We start from the raw sequence: 18,938 nt of genomic DNA, 5'->3' as shown, positions 1-18,938 counted from the left end.
GGGCTACTCATCTTTATTTTTTAAAAATATTAAAATTTCTATGAAATACTTCTAAGAATCATTTAAAAGTAACCATCTAAAAATATTAAGACAGACGTACCTGTTAGTCATCCTTTTCACAGAAGAAAACCGGTGACACATATTTAATGCAGTTATATAACTTATATGGGGAATACTTAAATAAAACTGAAGTGCCTCACATTTACTTCTGTTCACCACTGTTGGGATATGAATACCAACATTCTTTCTTTGTTCTACTAAAGACAGTTCCTTCAACAAATCTGCAGTTTCTTCTTGGCAGGAACTGAAAAGAATTCGGATTCCAGCACCAATTAAGGTAGTGAGCAAGTTGTCATAGCTCTTTGTTCTTCTAAACATCCTGGATGTGTCTCCTAAATATTTTATATTTAGAAAAATGCAAAGCTTAGTAATGTATATTAAGTAGAATCATTAATACTATTATTAAAACCCCAAGATTTACAATCATTAAGCAAACTAGTACCACATTATGCTAATGAGAAACCCTCGACTAAATATTTAAAATGATTCTCAGATATCTAGGAGATAAAATAGGAAGAACTATCTTTGTAAGTGTCTTCAATTGGAATCAAATAGGAAGATGAGTGGACAGAGGAGAGCTTATTGTTCCTAGTTAATGCATTCCTGAAGACCAAGACCATGTGTCACTTATCTCTCAAAATCATAGTGCTAGCGCGGATGAATAGCTCAAGTACTGGCTTACCTGCTATAAAATCTTAGGTATTTATTCCAAGAGTAACTCAAAACCCTGCACACCCATTTTTTTAAAGCATTTTTTTAAAGATTTTATTTATTTATTCATGAGACACACAGAGAAAGAGAGGCAGAGACACAGGCAGAGGGAGAAGTCTCCATGCAGGGAACCCGAGGTGGGACTCAATCTCGGGTCTCCAGGATCAGGCCCTGGGCCGAAGGCAGCGCTAAACTGCTGAGCCACCCGGGCTGCCCCTGCACACCTATTTTAATGTCATCTTTAACCCTTGCCTATTAACTTACTTCCCTACCTTTCCCATTCATTTTTCATATTCTATCCTCCATTCTTTTGGGGCACTTTTCATTATGGAAAAACAAAACTTTTTCTTTGAAACCTTTTTCCCCTAATTTTTGCCATGTTACTTTTATTCCTAATCTACTTCCTTTGTAAAGAATATGTTGGTAAAGAGGAAATTATAGAATTTCAGCACTAAGAGGACCCAAGAGATCACTTAATCTAAGGCCTTCATTTGTCAAAGAAAGAAAACTGGGTAGTGAAAGAGGGAGTTATCCAAAGCTGCAGTTGGTCAGTGACAGCATGAGGATAAAAAAGTAAAATGTGCAATTACCAACCCAATGTTTTACATAAACTACACTATTTCCTTTTACTGTATACTGTGTGACTGTATAATTCTTGAATTCTTCCAGTGGCCTTTTTCCTACATGATTTCACTTAACCCTCACAATATCACACAAGGAATAGGACAAGTATATTTCTAACCCCTCAGAAGGAGTGATTTGTCAATGCAACGTCCATAGCTACAGTGACACTAGAATTCAGTGTGTCTTCTGATGCCATATTCCATGACCTTTTTACCATTCTCATGGTTCCCCCTACAATTAAATATTACCCACAGAAACTCCCTAACTGAAGCTCCTATGCACCCATTTCAGCTCCCTAGTAAGAACTCAGTGAATTCCACTGAACACTCCTATACCTCAAATCTGCTCTTCTCTGACAGTCATAATTTCAGTAAAGAGCACCACTAACTGCTCCATGACCAAGAAATCAGCCAATTCAAGAGTTAAGTCTTGCCTCCTTCCACCAACTACTGTTAATCCTGCCTCCTAAATCCCCTGAATCCTCCTCTCCTTTTCCCCACTACTGCCTTAAGGTCCTCATCCTTTCTGGAACTCCTGAAAAAAGGCATGATGGGTTCACTTGCCTTCCATTTCTCATTCTTTAACTCTCAAACTGCATTTAAACACAATGACTAAAAAAATTCAGAAATAAACCTTTTTTATGAAGCAAATAATAATAGCATAAAATAAACACAATGACTAATAAAAACATGGCTTTATATAAACATGAAGTGACGTGAGTCAGGTATTTATATTTTTAAGAATTTCCCCCATCCCGACAGAAGGGTGAACTAAATAATAGTTGAGTTCCTTTATAAACTTTATAAACAAAAACATTTAAAAATACAAACCTGTTTTTTCTTTGTCCTTTTCCACAATCACACATATTCTTTCAAACATGCTCTGTAGGTGCTGAATCTGGTCAATTAATTTGTTCTTATTGATACTATTTAACATCTCAGATTGAGACCTCCTTTCCACCACCATGCGGTTACTCACAATGTAATCACAACCATTAAGAGGACAAACCTCTACTTGTAAGCCATGAATTGCTCTTAGGGAAGAAATTACTTCTGTTCCAGAAGTGATTTCACAACTATCTACAAGAATACAAGTTCTTTGGCCTTCCTGTGGAACTCTAAGAGAATCATGTGTGCCAGCCAAATGTGGTCTTGAATTGGAACAGTATGCCACTGAAGTTCTAGAATCCTCCAGAGTACTACCAACCTGAAAAGTAGAAAATATTGGTAACAATCAGGTTAAATATATATTAGCACCACAAATTTCTAACATCTGAACTTGATTTTCCTTACTAATATTATTTTTCTCTCTTTAACTGCTTTTTCTTCCTTCAATATGATCAAAGTGACTATATACATGAAGGACCAAGCTACTACTTCACACCTAGTAGGATGGTTATACTTCAAAACAAAACAAAATCATAAAATAAATGTCAGAATGTAAAAAACTGGGAACACACACTGCTAGTGGGAATGTAAAATAGTACAGCCACTGTGGAAAAGAGTTTGGCGAGTCCTCAAAAGTTAAACACAGAATTATATGACTCAGTAATTCTACTTCTAGGTATATCCCAAAAAGAACTGAAAACAGAAACTCAGATACTCATTTGCAAATTAATTTTGTAAAAATCTCAGTCATTGTCTATTCAAATATCTCTTCTAACCTGTTTTCTTTTCCTTAATTCCAATTACATGTATCTTAGATTATTTTCTTCTTGCCTTTCTCCATCTGCAAAGGGTCTTCACCTATGTATAGCTGTAAGATCTGCTTTTCATCCCCAGAAGCTTAAAGCTTTTTGTTCTATAGGAGAAATAGGGGAGAAGAAAACAGATGGGATCTGCTGCCTTTTTCACAGTAACTGCTGGTTACTTCCCCCCAGCCAGGAGGCTTTCTGATTTTGTCTTTCTTGGGAACACTTGATTGAGTCTATGGAGTATAGCTCATGAAGGCTTATGAATTCCTCTCTGTCTGTAACTCCCAGGGGTTCTAAACTCTCATTCTAGTTCATTGCCTTTTGCAACTTATTAGTTTTAGCTGAATTCTTCTTGCCAAATTATACAGTGCCCACTGACTGTCCCAAATCAACAAGTCTCTCATTGGAGACACTTGTCTTTCCACAGAAATAAGGTTAATTGATTGCCCTAAAACCTCAGTTCCATAATAGTTTCAAGTAAAACCATGATTCTATGGATTATCTGGCTTTTTTTGTTGTTGGTCCTAGGATGGGAACAATGTTCTTTCCAGTTTCTACATCGTAAGCTAAAGATGGAAGTCCTAATCACTCAAATAATCATTAAAATAATTATAATTCAGTATTCAATTTCAAAAATAACTTAATGTGAAGAAAACTGCACTAAAGAAAAGAGGATACTGGGAATATTTAGTTATTTTGAAGTAGAAAATGGCTTCTTAAACATGACACTAAAGTTCAGAAACTGTAAAGAAAAAAATTGAGACTGTATAAAAAGGTTACCTCTTCCTATGGCAAAACCACCAAAAACAAACAAAAAGGCAAATGACAAGGAATACAACTTGTAAAATACGTGACAAAATAAACGTTAACTTTTTAAAATACCTAACCAGGTTTTTTTTTTTACAGGATATTTAATCTATTTTCTGTCTTTCCAAATTTACCTCATACGACTTGTAAAATACGTGACAAAATAAACATTAACTTTTTAAAATACCTAACCAGGTTTTTTTTTTTTTACAGGATATTTAATCTATTTTCTGTCTTTCCAAATTTACCTCATATTCTTATATGAATATTCATATTCTTATGAATACCCTTCCTGTGAGAATCATAAATAGTATAATTTTAAAACACATTTCTGTAAAAATCAATTTATCTTTTTTCACAGTTCTCAAAGTATTATAGATGTATCCATTTTTGTTAGAACATGGCAATGTAAAAATGTAGCTAGTGCTTACTGATTTTCAAAGGATTGTGCATATACAAATCTTTCTCAATTTATGATTATAGGATTACCTCCCAATAAACCCATCATAAGTTGAAAAGATCATTGAGTGGAAAATACATGTAATACACCATACCTTAGCCTATGCCTTAAAATTGTTCAGAATACTTACACTGGCCTACAGCTGGGCAAAACCTATCTGATATAAAGCCTATTTTACAATAAACTGTTAAATATCAGGGATCTCTGAGTGGCTCAGCGGATTAGCGCCTGTCTTTGGCCCAGTGCGCGATCCTGGAGTCCCGGGATCGAGCCCTGCGTCGGGCTCCAGGCATGGAGCCTGCTTCTCCCTCTGCCTGTGTCTCTGCCTCTCTCTCTTTCTCTATGTCTATCATGAATGAACAAATAAAAAATATTTTTAAAAAAGACTACTAAAAAAAAACTGAATATCTCATGTAATTTATTGAATACTATACTGAAAGTAAAAAACAGGATGGCTGTATGGGTACAGAAAGTTACAAGTGTATTAGTTGTTTACCCTCATGATCATGTAGTTGACTGGAAGCTGCAGCTGCAAACATGACCTAAAAGTATCATATTGCATGTTACTGGCCCAGGACAAGATCAAAATATTAAGTATTGTTTCTATACAATGTGTATTGCTTTCCACCATCATAATGTCAATAAAGTATTAAGTTGAACCACTGTAAACCTGGGACCACATTACCTACCTTGACCCTTGGGATTATTATCTTTATACCATAGCTAAGGATACTGAGGCTCAGAGAAATTAATTAGTCTCTAGTCCTTTAATCTACTACAAAACTTAATCCAGTCAACTATATTTTATGTATGTCCTAAAGAAATAACTTTGTGCAAAAAAACCTGGGGACAATATAACTCTTGATTTCAGCTCAGGTCATGATCTCAAGGTCATGCGATGGAGCCCCACATTGGGCTCCATGCTGGGCATGGAGCCTAAGATTGTCCCTCTCCTTCTTCTTCCTCTGCCCCTTAAAAATTTACTTAAAGATTTAAGTAAATAAATCTTTTTTTAAAACCCAAAATAAAAAACTAGAAAAACCAATCTAAAAGCCACTGTGTTGTTTAGGGGGTTTTGGGGGATTTTTTTGTTGGTTTTTTTTTTAAGATTTTATGTATTTCTGAGAGAGAACAAGAGCAGAAGGAAGGCACAGAGGGAGAGGGAGAAGCAGGCTTTCCACTGAGCACAGAGCCCAATGTGGGACTTGATCCCAGGACCCTGAGATCATGACCTGAGGCAAAGGCAGATGCTTAACTGACTGAGCCACTCAGGCACCCCAAGCCACTGTGTTAATAGTAGACCATGTTGCTAAGGCAGAATGGCCTAAAACCTCCGGAATAAATATTTAGAGAAATAGAAGTTTAGGTCTAGGTCTCATTCGAAGATGACAATCAAGGAAAGAAATCAGTCATGTACAGTTAAGGGATTCCTATTACCAAAACTTTAACCCCTATTTTAACAAAAATAGTGTAACTATAAGCTCTTAAAAACTAAAAGTGGCTTTAGGGATTATTTCAGCAATAACAAGACAGGGAAAAGGTGGAAACCGGACTACTTGGCCATTCTAAAAAGAGAGGGATTTGGGCAGCCCGTGTGGCTCAGTGGTTTAGTGCCGCCTTCGGCCCAGGGCATGATCCTGGAGACCCGGGATTGAGTCCCACATCGGGCTCCCTGCATGGAGCCTGCTTTTCCCTCTGCCTCTCTCCCTCTCCTCTCTGTGTTTCTCATGAATAAATAAATAAAATCTTAAAAAAAAAAAAAAAGAAGAGGGATTTAAAGGAAGGAAATCAGGTAGTGGTCCCTAAACTCCTCTCCACTGTAAAGAGAGTTACATATCTGAAGCTTTCAGTGGGAAAAGAAAAGTTAATCTGTGGTGAAATAGTTCTGGGCATGTAATTTCTAATTTTATCTGGTAGGAAGCCAATTTTCCTACTCCTTCCTACAAAATTAGCAAGTTTCCTTATAGAGTTTTATTAAGAAAACTATCACACTTAAAAAAAAAAAACTAAAACCTAACCATTCTTATATGAATTTGTCAATATAATTTAGTGTGCTATTTTCTTGTTTGAAGAATTGTCACCACTTGCTAATTTTTCTTTGATCTGTTTAACCAAAACACAAAAGAAAGCAGAACAAGGGCCCCTGGCTGCCATGGGCAGAAGAGCATGTAATCCTAGACGTTGGGGTTGTGGGTTCAAGCCCCATGTTGGGTATAGAGATTACTAAACAAACAAACAAACAAACAAAAACTTAAAAAAAAAAAGCAAAACAACAAAAAAACCTTTTGGTCAACATGAAGGCTTTTTCTCTAATTTGATCCATACCTTTGAATAAATAGGAAGTTTTTTACAGTCTTTCTGTGAATCAACAGTAGGAAATGACAGTGAGGTACAGTCAATTTTATTACAGCTCTGAAGTTTGAAGTCTGAGACATCAGAAACTGCATCCTTTAAATTAAGCAGTGCCTGCTGTCTCTGCTTTGGCAACTGATTAACAATTGGAGAATTGTCCTTGGACTGCAGTGAAGACCCAGAAGGCACTATATTCAAACAATGGTCCTGCTGTTTGCTCTTATTAACAGTGCTTGGGTTAACAATATTGGATTCTCTTTTATCATTTACAGTGTTTTCCTCTTCGCTTGAATCATCTGGTAAAATAATTCTAGATAATTTCTTTTTTGAACGTGCACAATTTTGTCTCATCTCCATTTGTTTTAGCTTTACTGCACGTCGGGTTTTATATTTTTTGCTCCCACTTGCAAAGCAATCTTCAGTTATTATGTTAAAATCAACACACACTTCTTCCTCACTTGATTGGCTTTTGTAAGACTCATCTTCATCAACACAAAAACTGTCTTCTAAGTAGGTTTCATCTTGCTCAGGAATCTATAGTAAAAATACCAGTTAGTACATTATAAATTCCTTTCATGAAATCAGTATGTATTTAACATATTCTTTTAAGTACATGAGATCTTTATGAATATTTCGCTTATCAATTCAGTCACTTGTGCTCAACTAACAGATACTATTCTTTATAGAAGAAAACAAGGAGACTGGGATTAAAAAAAAGAATGATTTACCCTCTAGAAATTTACAGCCCATTGTAGGTAGCCAGAAAAATAAACAATAATTTATAAACAATGTGGATGAGTGCTACATAACAAATACAATGGAAATATAGAGATATGAATGACCATATTACTGGCTGAATATTGGCAATTTATAAACAAAGACTAATGTGAAAATATCCATAAATGAAAAGTAATCTATAATTTTCAGAATATAACATCTTTATAAAAAAATATTTTTCGGGATGCCTGGATGGCTCAGTGGTTGAGCGTTAGGTCATGATCCCAGGGTCTGGGGATGGAGTCCCGCATCAGGCTCCCCAGAGGGAGCCTGCTTCTCCCTCTGCCTATGTCTCTCCCTCTCTCTCTCTCTGGCTCTCATGAATAAATAAATAAAATCTTAAAAGAATAATAATTTTCAAGGGAAATAAGAGCACAAATAAGAATTAAAAATTCAACACTTATGAGAAGTTCTATTCATTTTTAAACTTTCTTCTAATTAGAAAAAAATCCAATTAATATATTCTAATAGGCTCAACTTGAAGAAAGGATAATTTGATCAAATTAGGAATAAAAAGGATGCTGAGAATTCATATAGTCCACTTTCCTGACTCGGAGCGGAAATTACCCCAAATAGCTCTGACAGTCCAGTTTTAGAAACAACGTAGGTTTCATTTACAGGAACAGATTTCAACATTATCATCAGGAAATTCTCCACTATATTTCTATAGTTCATACCTGTGAGAAAATATTTATGTTGGTATGTTTCTTATGGACCATTTTATACCGATTGCTCATCAATGGACTGTGCAAAGATTTCATGTAAATAGCTCTCATTTCAGAATCTGTGTAAAGATAAAGAATTTCAAGTAGCAAAATTATTTAAATGAAACCTAGTAAAGTATTTAACTTTGACCTATTCCAAATTCATGTAATTCAAACCTTGTGGAATTATTTTACACAAAAAATATTTAATATGTGTTGAAACAAGTCTAAAAACAAACAAACAAAAAAAGTAAAGTTAGCTTTTGAAATCAGACCATCTAGTTGGATGATTACGAAAATTTATTTAAGCTCTTTGACTTAGCTATCTCTCCTCTGAAAATGAGCATTAAGACAGTGCCTTTTCATAAAAATAAATGTATATGAAGAACTTGAGGAATATAACTTATTTATAAAAAATAATGAATAGAACACAAGAAATCCAGGCAAAAAAAAAGAAACATATGCTTAAAAATATCAGAAGGCATAGCAAATAGTAAGTATGTTTCATAATTTTCAATTAAGCAAAAACTGGGAAACACAGGAGTTTTTTGTCTGCCTTTTTTATTTAAGGTTTTAATCAAAAATCAATTTTATTTTTGTCTCCCATTTTCCCTTACGTATTTTGGAGTGATTAACTTAAGGTTATGTTCAGAGATAACATTGCTAATTTCATGACCATAGCGCTTGGCACCAGGTGCATAATTTTCTATTTCCCTTATCTCCATTCCATAGCATAGCTATCGAATACTAGATATCTACCTGATTACCTATCCACTTCTTATTCATGCTAAATCCCTATACACTTAGTGACACCTTTACTTCTAGTTTCTTAGGAAAACTCAGAATCAAGGAGCTTTCAGAGAATTTTTGTTTGTTTCACAGATTTTTTTTTTTTTTTGGTATAATGTACATACAGTAAAATTCATCCTCCTTTACGGTACAGTTCCATCTTGACAAATCATTATAACAAACAATAACCTATTTGCTGTACCTATAGTTTTACCTCTCCCCAAATGTCATATAAATGAAAAACCAAAAAAAACTTTGAAATCCTACATATTTCAAATATACTCTGTCTAAAATGGGAGTTTCAGGGGCACCTGGCTGGCTCAATCAGAAGAGTATGCAACTCTTAATCTTGGAGTCATGAATTTGAGCCCCATGTTGGGTACAGAGTTCACCAAAGAAAATTAAAAACTTTAAAAAAAACTTTTTTAAATAAAATAAATGGAGTTGCTGATCTCCCTATTCTCCACCTTAAGGGCTCCACCTGCAGTCTGCCCAGTATCAGACAGCAACAACTATGTCCTTTCTGTTGCTCAAACCCACTGACTCCTCTTTTTCTCTCAAATCCATCAGAAAATCCTGTCTGCTATACATATCCAGAATCCAATCTTTCTCACCCTTGCACTGCTACCACCTTGGTAACCACCACTAGCATTCCTTAGATTACTGCAATCACCTTCTAAATAGTCTCTTCTCCCACCTTTGTTCCCCTGAAGGCCATTCTTGACACCAAAGCTAGAGAGATACTACTGCAATAAGTCAGACCAGCAGCTGGCTACTCATTACTTCTCTGCTCTCGCTTCCTACCACTCCGCTTCTCCATCATTCAATTCCAGTCACAGTGCTGTTCCGTAAACATGCTAGGCACACTCCTGCCTCAGGACATGTCAAGTGGTTGTTAACACCAGTCAACATGTTTGCACCAACATTCCCCACCAGATTATACTGTAAACCTCCAAAAGTCACCCCGTTAATGAACATCAAGAGCATAATACTAAGAATCCTTATTCGACAAATCATATCAGTATCAAGGACATAGTACCAAGAATTTAAGTCTCGAAGAACTTTTAAAGTAGAGCTTGGGAAAATTTGCTGTTTTAAATCACATCAGAGAGTACAAGAGCAGAATAAATGGCAAGATCTGTGAAAGATGAGAACACTGAGAAGCCCACTGGAATCTTTCCCATTTCTATCACAGCCAATCTGAATCATCTGCAATTAATATGTTGTACAGTAAGATCTGCTCAGGCATTGTTTGTGTCTCACCTGCTGTTAACAATCAGCAATGCTCAATTCCTCATCTCCTTCAAGTCTTTGATCAAATGTCACCTTCTCAATGAGGTCTGCCCCTAATTATCTTATTTATAATTATAGCTTGTCCATTATTAAAACCCAGAGCCCCTGTCACTCCAAATCCTCATCTTACTCATTTTTTTCATTTTTCTGTAAATTGTTCATTTCATACTCAATAACTTAGTAATTATGTTACACAAAATCACTTTGTCTCTTTCCATTCTTTGTCTCCATTCATATGTAAGCTTCATAAGGGCAGGGATTTTTGTCTACTTTGTTCACTGATACAGCTTTCCGAAGACCCTTACATACTACCAGCACACGGTAGTGAGTAAATACTTGTTAAATGAACATTTGACACTGAGCCAGCCTGTTCATTCTGGTGAGAAGTGATCAAACTAGCAGAAGCTTATAAACAATCACGTCCAAAAGAAAAAGCAAATATTACAGACTTTGAATGAAAGTGACCAAATATTTCACACATACCAAATTTACTTCCTTTTAAAGCCAAAGTTTTTTAAAACGACTAAAATATTTAAATATAAACACCTTAAAAGCACTGAAAATTAAAAGAAAAAGCATCATTATATCAATTACCATTTATTGCCTGTGAAAGTTGAGTTTCATCATTTAAGAAGTCAAGTAATGAGGAGTCTTGTTCATTTTCTGACTCATCATTTTCATCTGACGAAACATACTCTGCCTCTTGTTGGGAAAGTTCTGCTTCATCATCTAAAAACTTCCTACCTGCAAGCTGTGACAAATTAGAAAACATGGAGACACCCTTAAAAAAATCATTTATTTTTTTAAATAATTGGAAATACTTCTGTAAAATAAATTTTTTGCCAATGCTTTTATGACAAAAAAGAAAAAAACTACAAGAAGAAATGACAAAGTAGCACACCTATTTAAAATTTCTGATAATTCTACTAGGGGTAACATATACCACAAGTCAGCTTGTTAGCTTATTGAATGTTTCTTATTCATAAGCATAAAGTCTCTCGAGTCTTCTCGCTAATTAATTTTGCCAGAAAGAATATGGCACCACAAAAAGACTCTTCAGAAAAAAAAATGTGCTGAGAATTCTTTAATAAGGATTTGAGTACTGCATAGAGATAAGAAAAACAATATAAACTGTAAAAGTAAATATTCTGAAACTCCAGATTTGTTTCTGTATTTTGAGTCTTAAATTTTCAATACATTAAAATTTCGTCATTTAGTCATTTAAAATAACAATACTGAAAGAGTTTCAAAACACAAAAAAGAAATAAAACTATCATATGTTGTGATTTAAAAAAAAACTTTTTTTAAATTCCAGTAAAACAAGTAAAATTAGGGTCAAAATTTTTTAATTTTTATATTTTTTCTATGAAGAAATTATAGTGAGATATGTACTATGTAAAATCTAATTTTTCATTTATATATACAATAGTATATATTAATATATATACAGTATATATTTACATATATTCAAATAAGAAAATGAAAAAGGTTTACCTTAAAGTGACTCTGCTTCTTTCGGACTTTGATGCCTCTTTTTGAATTTCTGTTATAACCTCCAAAATCTTCTAATTGTGGATGTCCTTTGTGAAAATTCTCACTTTCATCACTAGATGATAATTCTAACTATATAATTCAATAAAATTCTTGCATAAGAAAATATATTCAAATTATATTTTAATGTATTTCTCATATGTTATTACTTTTATTTTCAATTTCTTTCTAAATAGTTGACCTAACATTATTTTGTTAGAAAAATAAAATACCCTCACAACTCAAGAGCCATGTTAAAAACACATAATACTTAAGAATTTAAAAGTCAGGGGTGCTAGGGTGGCTCAGCTGGTTAAGCATCTGCCTTCAGCTCAGGTCATGACCTCAGGGTCCTAGGATGGAGCCCTAGGTCAGGCTCCCTGTTCAGCAGGGAGTCTATTTCTCCCTTTCCTTCTTCTGCCTCCCCATGCTCTCTCAAATAAGTAAAATCTTTAAAAAAAAATTTTTTTAAGTCAGGTGATACTTAAGTACTAAAACACTAAATTAGGTAATATAATAAATTCATTCAATTTAGTTTTACATCAAATTTATTTGATGAGCATTTGTAGTTTTAGTATAACTATCTTCTTCAGAAGATCCTAAAGGGCTTTACAAAAATTAATTAAGTCTATAAATATAGCTATCAAAATCAGTCCAGGGAGGCACCTGGGTGGCTCAGTCGATTAAACGTCTGCCTTCAGCTCAGGTCATAATCCCAGGGTCCTGGGGTCGAGCCCTGAAGCAGGGCTCCCTGCTTAGCGGGGAGCCTGCTTCTCCCTCTCCCTCTGCCTGCCACTTTCCCAGCTTATGTGCTCGCTCTGTCAAATAAATAAATAAAATCTTAAAAAAAAAAAACACCAAATCAGTCCAAATGTACAGGAGTGCATTCAAACCAAGAAATCAGTAAAACTGTAACAGATTTTGACAATGAAGTCTATCACTTTATCTCTTACAAAATTATATAAAGCCAAAGAATAAAAAGTTCACTAAAATAATTTCAATTAACAGGAATAATTTTACTTTACTTCAGCATTATCAGTATTTTAATTCATTTATAATCAGTCAATTAGACATTCTAATTAAGGTAGCAAGTTAAAGCAATTTTTCTAGTAAAGTGTTATATAAGTAAACAAAGTGAATATGAATTGATTGCATTTTTTATTAAATTTGGAGTTTATCCTATATTGCATTAGAAAATTAAAAACCCCATGATTTCCTAATCTCATTATTTCCTACAATTACCAGCTTATAGCTGATAACAAATGAACCTCATTAGCCTACCCAAACTTCAGAATCAAATTCACCAATGCCTGCCAGACACTATCACTTCACTATTCCACAAAATCCTCAAACTCAAAACATATTCAACACTGAATATATCGTCTTTTTTTATCTTCTCTAAATTTGTGAGACATATTCCAAACAGTCCTACCCAAAAAAGAGACTCATCCTGAACTCCTTCCTTTCCTTCTTTCAAACCCATTCCATAAATAAATGAAAGAATAAAGCCTTCCAAAAACGGACCCTGATTTTCCTCCAATTTTATTTCTGGCAATCTTTGTCTTTACCATCCAATAATAAAGATGCTATTTCCCTGCTCTGTGCCATTCTTTAGGCTGCTTGCTCTGTTGGCAATGCTTTCCTCACCTGACTGCCACATATGCTTTAAGATTTAGCTGAGGTATTTATTATCTTCAAGAAACTTTCCGGGAAAAACCAAGGACAAAGCTAAGGGCTTATCATTTTTTATCATTTAACTTATTAAAAAATTATATTGAAATTATCTGTTTACTTATCTGTCTCTTTTAGATTGTAGGTGACTTAACACAGTACCAGGATATAATATTTATAGTAGTATCCCCAGCATCTTACACAGTTGATATGGAGTTGATATTTAGTGAAGTGCTGAAGCATACTTACTAAAGCAGGAGTAATTTTTAAAGAAGTATACATTGGAAATAGAAATTCCAATCACATAGAATTTACTACCTATTCTTGTGTTAAGCATATATGTGTTAGATTAAATATACCTACATTCACCTATACACATATTTTTCTTGTAATATTTACTCCAAAAGAATTTGAATTACTATACATTATCTATTATCTACTTACTCTGTTTGGAGGAACTCTGCGCTTTTTTACAGCCTGAAGTGGGGAATCAACTTCACTATTTTTCTGATCCTACACAAAGTAGATAATAGATGAAGGTTAAAAAAAAAATAGACTTAAGGTGGGGAGAAAAAAAACTTTACATGATCACATTATTGTGATTATTGAATGACTCACCTCAGGGGATTCTAAAACATTTCCTTTTGTTTTTTTAATTTTTCTGTGGCAAATCTCATCATCTTCACTTTCATTGCTTGTTAACTGTTCATCTATAATTTATTAAAAATGAATCGGGTCAATAGATTTGCTTATCCAATCACAACTATTTTATTGATGGGTACATTATTTAAAAAGAGTTTTTCAGAAGTTTGGCCAAAAAATTAGCATGAGACAAAAATAAAACAGTGCCAGTGAGGAAATTAAGAAATGATAACTTTTGCTAATAACCACATATTTGACTCAGATTCAATTTTACAAATTAGCTAAAGTAAGTAAAGTAGTCCAGGAGAGTGCAAAGTCTAATTTTATTAGTCAATGGTTCCAGAATTCATTTATATAATCTACTACCACTCTCTGCCCTTTGTGTGTTATTTTCACTCTCGTTGAAGGAGTGAAAGAAATGAAAATGCAAGCTACAAAACAATATCTGAAAAGATTCTTTTTTATATATGTACATACATATGTCTACATATATGTTTGTACACAAGTATGAGATAAAAATTGGTAAGATATTCCCCAAAATGTTGTAACTAGAATACATTCAAGGAGGTAATGCTAAAAACCAACATCTGATGTATAAAATCAAATATTTCAAATTTTCAGGTACTTTAACAAACCTCAATCTCTGTACTTTCATAAAATTCGGATTACAGACACCTTCCATGTCTTTAGGAAACCTTCATAAGAGCCCTGTGGTTGTTTCAAGGTATTTTCATAAATTCTTTGATACACCTCCCTTCAAAAACTGATCATAATTCCTCTCCCCTTGAGTATAGGCCATATTTAGTCACTTGTTTCTTTTCTTTTTTTTTAAGATTTTATTTATTTATTTATTTATTTATTTATTTATTTATTTATTCATGAGAGACACAGAGAAAGAGCCAGAGACACAGAGGGAGAAGCAGGCTCCCTGCAGGGAGCCGATGCAGTACTCGATCCCTGGACTGGGAACACTCCTGAAGCCAAAGGCAGACGCTCAACCACTGAGCCCCCCGGCATCCCAGTCACTTGTTTCTACCAAAAGAATATAATGGAAGTGAAGGTGGGTTATTTCAGAGTCTAGATCATAAAGGTTATTGAAGTCTATCCTTGCTCTCTGTCTTCCATTACTCACTTTGGAGGAAGTCAAATGCTATACTATAAAGACATAAGCTATCCTATAATGAGGCCCACATGAGAAGAAACCATGGCCACTTACTACCAGCAACAGGATCCTCCTTCAAGCCTTGAGATTAACTCCAGCCCTGGTCAAAATCTTGACTGCAACTTCATGAAATACCCTGAGTCAGAACAACACTACTAAGCCATTCTCAAATTCTTAGTCCCCAGAAACTGTGAAACAATGCATCTGTTATTTTAAGGCATTAAGCTTTGGGGATAATTTGTTGTACAGCAATAGATAAATAATACAGATTTTGGTACCCAGAGATAGGGAATTGCTATACCAGATTGTGGAAGTAGCTTTAGAACTAGAAAGTGGGCAGAAGCTGAAAGGACTGTTGAAGAGAGTTTTAATGAACGCTTGAAGAGCCTCAAAGGAATTGTTTATGGGAACAATCTGTAGGAAGATTAATGGCCATTGAGGAGGCTATGAATGGAGGCTTAAAGAAAAGTATGGAAATCTTACTAGAAATCAGAGGAATCAAAATCCTTTATGTAGTGCCAGAAAGCTTATCAACATCGCAGTAACATAAGAAGTAGGATAGGTATCTAATGAATGAAGGTGATCTAGCTAAAGAGATTTCTAGACAAAATGTTTATCTTCTTCTGCTTCTTTCTGCTAAAATAAAATGCAAGAGAGATAAATCAAAGAAAGAATTATTAAACATTTAAACAGTTGAGATGTATTAGTTTTGAAAATTCCCAGCTTCTCCAGTTGGCAAACAATATTAAATTAAGAAATCTTCCAGGCAAAGATCTAAATATTCTAAGGTGTCTTTCACAGATCCTCTTAAACAACAGGGCTTCCAAGAAGATTAAGGAACTATCTCCAGACATCTTAGAAGGAGCCCAAAGAAGAGAAGGAGCTATTCCAAAGGATTTATGAGCATGACTAGTATCTAATGGAATGAACCCCAATAAAATTGAGAGGGATGCCTGGGTAGCTCAGCGGTTGAGCTGCTGCTTTTCGCTCAGGGCATGATCCCAGTCCAGGGATTGAGTCCCGCATCAAGCTCCCTGCATGGAGCCTGCTTCTCCCTCTGTCGGTGTCTCTGCCTCTCTCTCTATGTCTCTCAGGAATAAATAAAATCTTTAAAAAAAAATTCAGAAGAGATGCACAAAGATTTACAAGAATTATATGGAAGAAACACAGCCAGCTACAACTACAGAAAGGGGCAAAGACAGACAATATCAAATGAAAAGAGGCCTTTAAAAATCCCCAGAAGAGGCATTTGGGTGGCTTAGTGGTTGAACATCTGCCTTTGGCTCAGGTCATGATACCGGGGTCCTGGTCCTCCCCAGGGGAGCCTGCTTCTCCTTCTGCCTATCTCTCTGGCTCTCTGTGTGTGTCTCTCATGAATAAATAACTAAAATCTTTAAAAAATAATAAAAAAAATAAAAATCCCCATAAAATAAAAATCCCCAAATTTTTACTAAAATGAATCCGCTGAGGAAATTCTGCTTCATGTTATGAAAAAGGACCAAGCCTCCAAAAGATGAAGCCAAGAACCATGGACGGTTATATCTAGGCTTTGAGTCCTCATCAAGGAACTTCCAATTTCTGCTCTGCTGCATTTTAGAATTTCTATGGACAGAGATTCCTGTGTGTCTCCCCTCACCACCACCACCCCATTTTTTAACAAGCCATCTTGGAAACAGATTTTCCATGCCCAGTCAAGTCTTCAGGTGACTGCAACCCCAGGTGAAATCTTCCTATAACCTGATGAGAAATCCTCAACCAGAACTACCTAGTTAAGCAACTCTCCAATTCGTAAACTACAGATAAATGCTATTTTAAGTCTCAGTAAGTTTGGGGTAGTAATTTTTTACGCAATAAATAACACAAAATCACACAATAAATTTCTCCTTATACTCTGTGCCAAAAAAAAAAAAAAAAAAACCTACCCAAATAAACTTAAATCCTTTTTACAGATGAGCACTGTATAATCAACCAGTTTTGTTTGTTTTCATTACCTTCTAAGGAATTTAGAGTTAAATGCAAGGCTCAGGGGAATCCCTGGGTGGCTCAGCAGTTTGGCACCTGCCTTCGGGCCAGGGTGTGATCCTGGAGTCCCAGGATCGAGTCCCACATCAGGCTCCCTGTGTGGAGCCTGCTTCTCCCTCTGCCTATGTCTCTGCCTCTCTCTCTCTCTCTCTCTCTCTCTCTCATGAATAAATAAATAATCTTTAAAAAAAAAAAAAATGCAAGGCTCAGGTATAGTAACCAACTCATGGTTTTCCCAAACCTTTCCAGGAGGTTTTCACTTTCAACTGCTTTAGTGGCACTTTAATGAACTGTTATTGTATAAATATAACACGGCAAATGATCTTAAATCTTCTATTTCAATTAGGCAAAATAAAAAAATACTAAATATGAATAAGTCATGGGAATAAAAACTACAGCACAGGGAATATATAGTCAATGCTATATAAATAGAGTTGTATGGTGACAGATGGTAGTTATTACTCCTGAGCATAGTAAAGAAATGTTGTGTCATTAGGTTGTATATCTGAAATTAATGGAACATTGTATATCAACTATACTCAAAAAAATACTAAATATTCCCTAATAATTATATATTCATAATTATATTGCCCATGGTTAGTAGTTAAGTATAATGCTAGAAGTTTTAATGCAAATCTGACAAAAGATGGAAAAATGATCTCGCCCATGAACAGACTTAATATAAAGATGTTAAAGCAAATATTGGAGCCTCAGCTCATGGGTAACATAAACTTAGTAAAACATATTTCCTGAACTTACTTTCAATAAGATTTTTATCTTAAATAAAACATTCATAAATCATGTCTTTGATACCAAAGAGAATAGCATTATAAAAAGACTTACAGAGCAAACTAATTTTATCCTACAACTACTCTTTTACTTAACCATAAGGAATAAAATTAATAAATGGCCTGATATAATAATCTATACATAGAGTTGAGTCCTATCGCAGTACTTAAGGATACTTAAGTCATTTTAATACCAAACACCTAGCACTACATTTTCTAGTTTTTCTGTAATTGTGTAGAATTAGATCATAGAAATCAAGAGATTCCTCTGGAACTTCTGTGATCTTGTCTCAATCCTCCAAATAGTCTTGCTTCTCAACTTTTTTTTCCCCCAACTATTTTGCTATGTAAATCTTCAACTTTGTACTATTCCCTCCAAATCTTACACTTCCCTTTTTCCCATTGTTTTATTTATAACATCCAAATTCCCTATTATTTTCAACATATTCAAATTGTAAATATTCCTGAAGAGCCAAAATTAAAATCTACATTAAAAATTCTACATTTCCAAAAAAAAAAAAAAAAAAAAATTCTACATTTCCAATCTCATGCAATTCAAAATTCTGTCATCTTCTGAAGCTCCTAAATATCCACTACCTTTTTTATTTGGTAGTTATTTACACATTTTACTGGTATCTTTTTAAATGTATATGTCACACAATTGTTTAGGTTTTACAGTTAAGGGCCAAGGACAAATTGATATTTTAGTGTCTAGCATACTTTTCCCATGGTATGCATGCTAAAAATATATGTAGATAAATATTTTATCAGTAAGCATCAACTAAAGAAATGCATAATACATCAATTATCCAATTCAATACACCAAATACGGAGACATAACATTCTGAAAAAT

The 18,938-nt window shown here is 34.5% G+C and overlaps 1 protein-coding gene across 1 annotated transcript in view; it reads right to left on the bottom strand.

Moving 5' to 3' along the window:
- FANCM (FA complementation group M) overlaps nt 1–18,938 on the bottom strand; it is a 64,104-nt gene that overhangs the window by 1,963 nt on the left and 43,203 nt on the right. The window contains exons 15-22 of the mRNA XM_025443636.3: nt 14,090–14,181; nt 13,916–13,984; nt 11,765–11,893; nt 10,865–11,021; nt 8,162–8,268; nt 6,681–7,241; nt 2,226–2,601; nt 101–392 (exon numbers count right to left, since the gene is read on the bottom strand). Of these exons, the coding sequence (XP_025299421.3) occupies nt 101–392; nt 2,226–2,601; nt 6,681–7,241; nt 8,162–8,268; nt 10,865–11,021; nt 11,765–11,893; nt 13,916–13,984; nt 14,090–14,181 (1,783 nt within the window). The remainder of the gene's footprint in view (nt 1–100; nt 393–2,225; nt 2,602–6,680; nt 7,242–8,161; nt 8,269–10,864; nt 11,022–11,764; nt 11,894–13,915; nt 13,985–14,089; nt 14,182–18,938) is intronic.

Source organism: Canis lupus, chromosome 8 (assembly GCF_003254725.2).
Source record: "Canis lupus dingo isolate Sandy chromosome 8, ASM325472v2, whole genome shotgun sequence".
Classification (NCBI taxonomy): Eukaryota; Metazoa; Chordata; class Mammalia; order Carnivora; family Canidae; genus Canis; species Canis lupus.
Note: the sequence above shows the minus strand (reverse complement) of the source record. Positions and strands in the feature narration are given on the sequence as shown.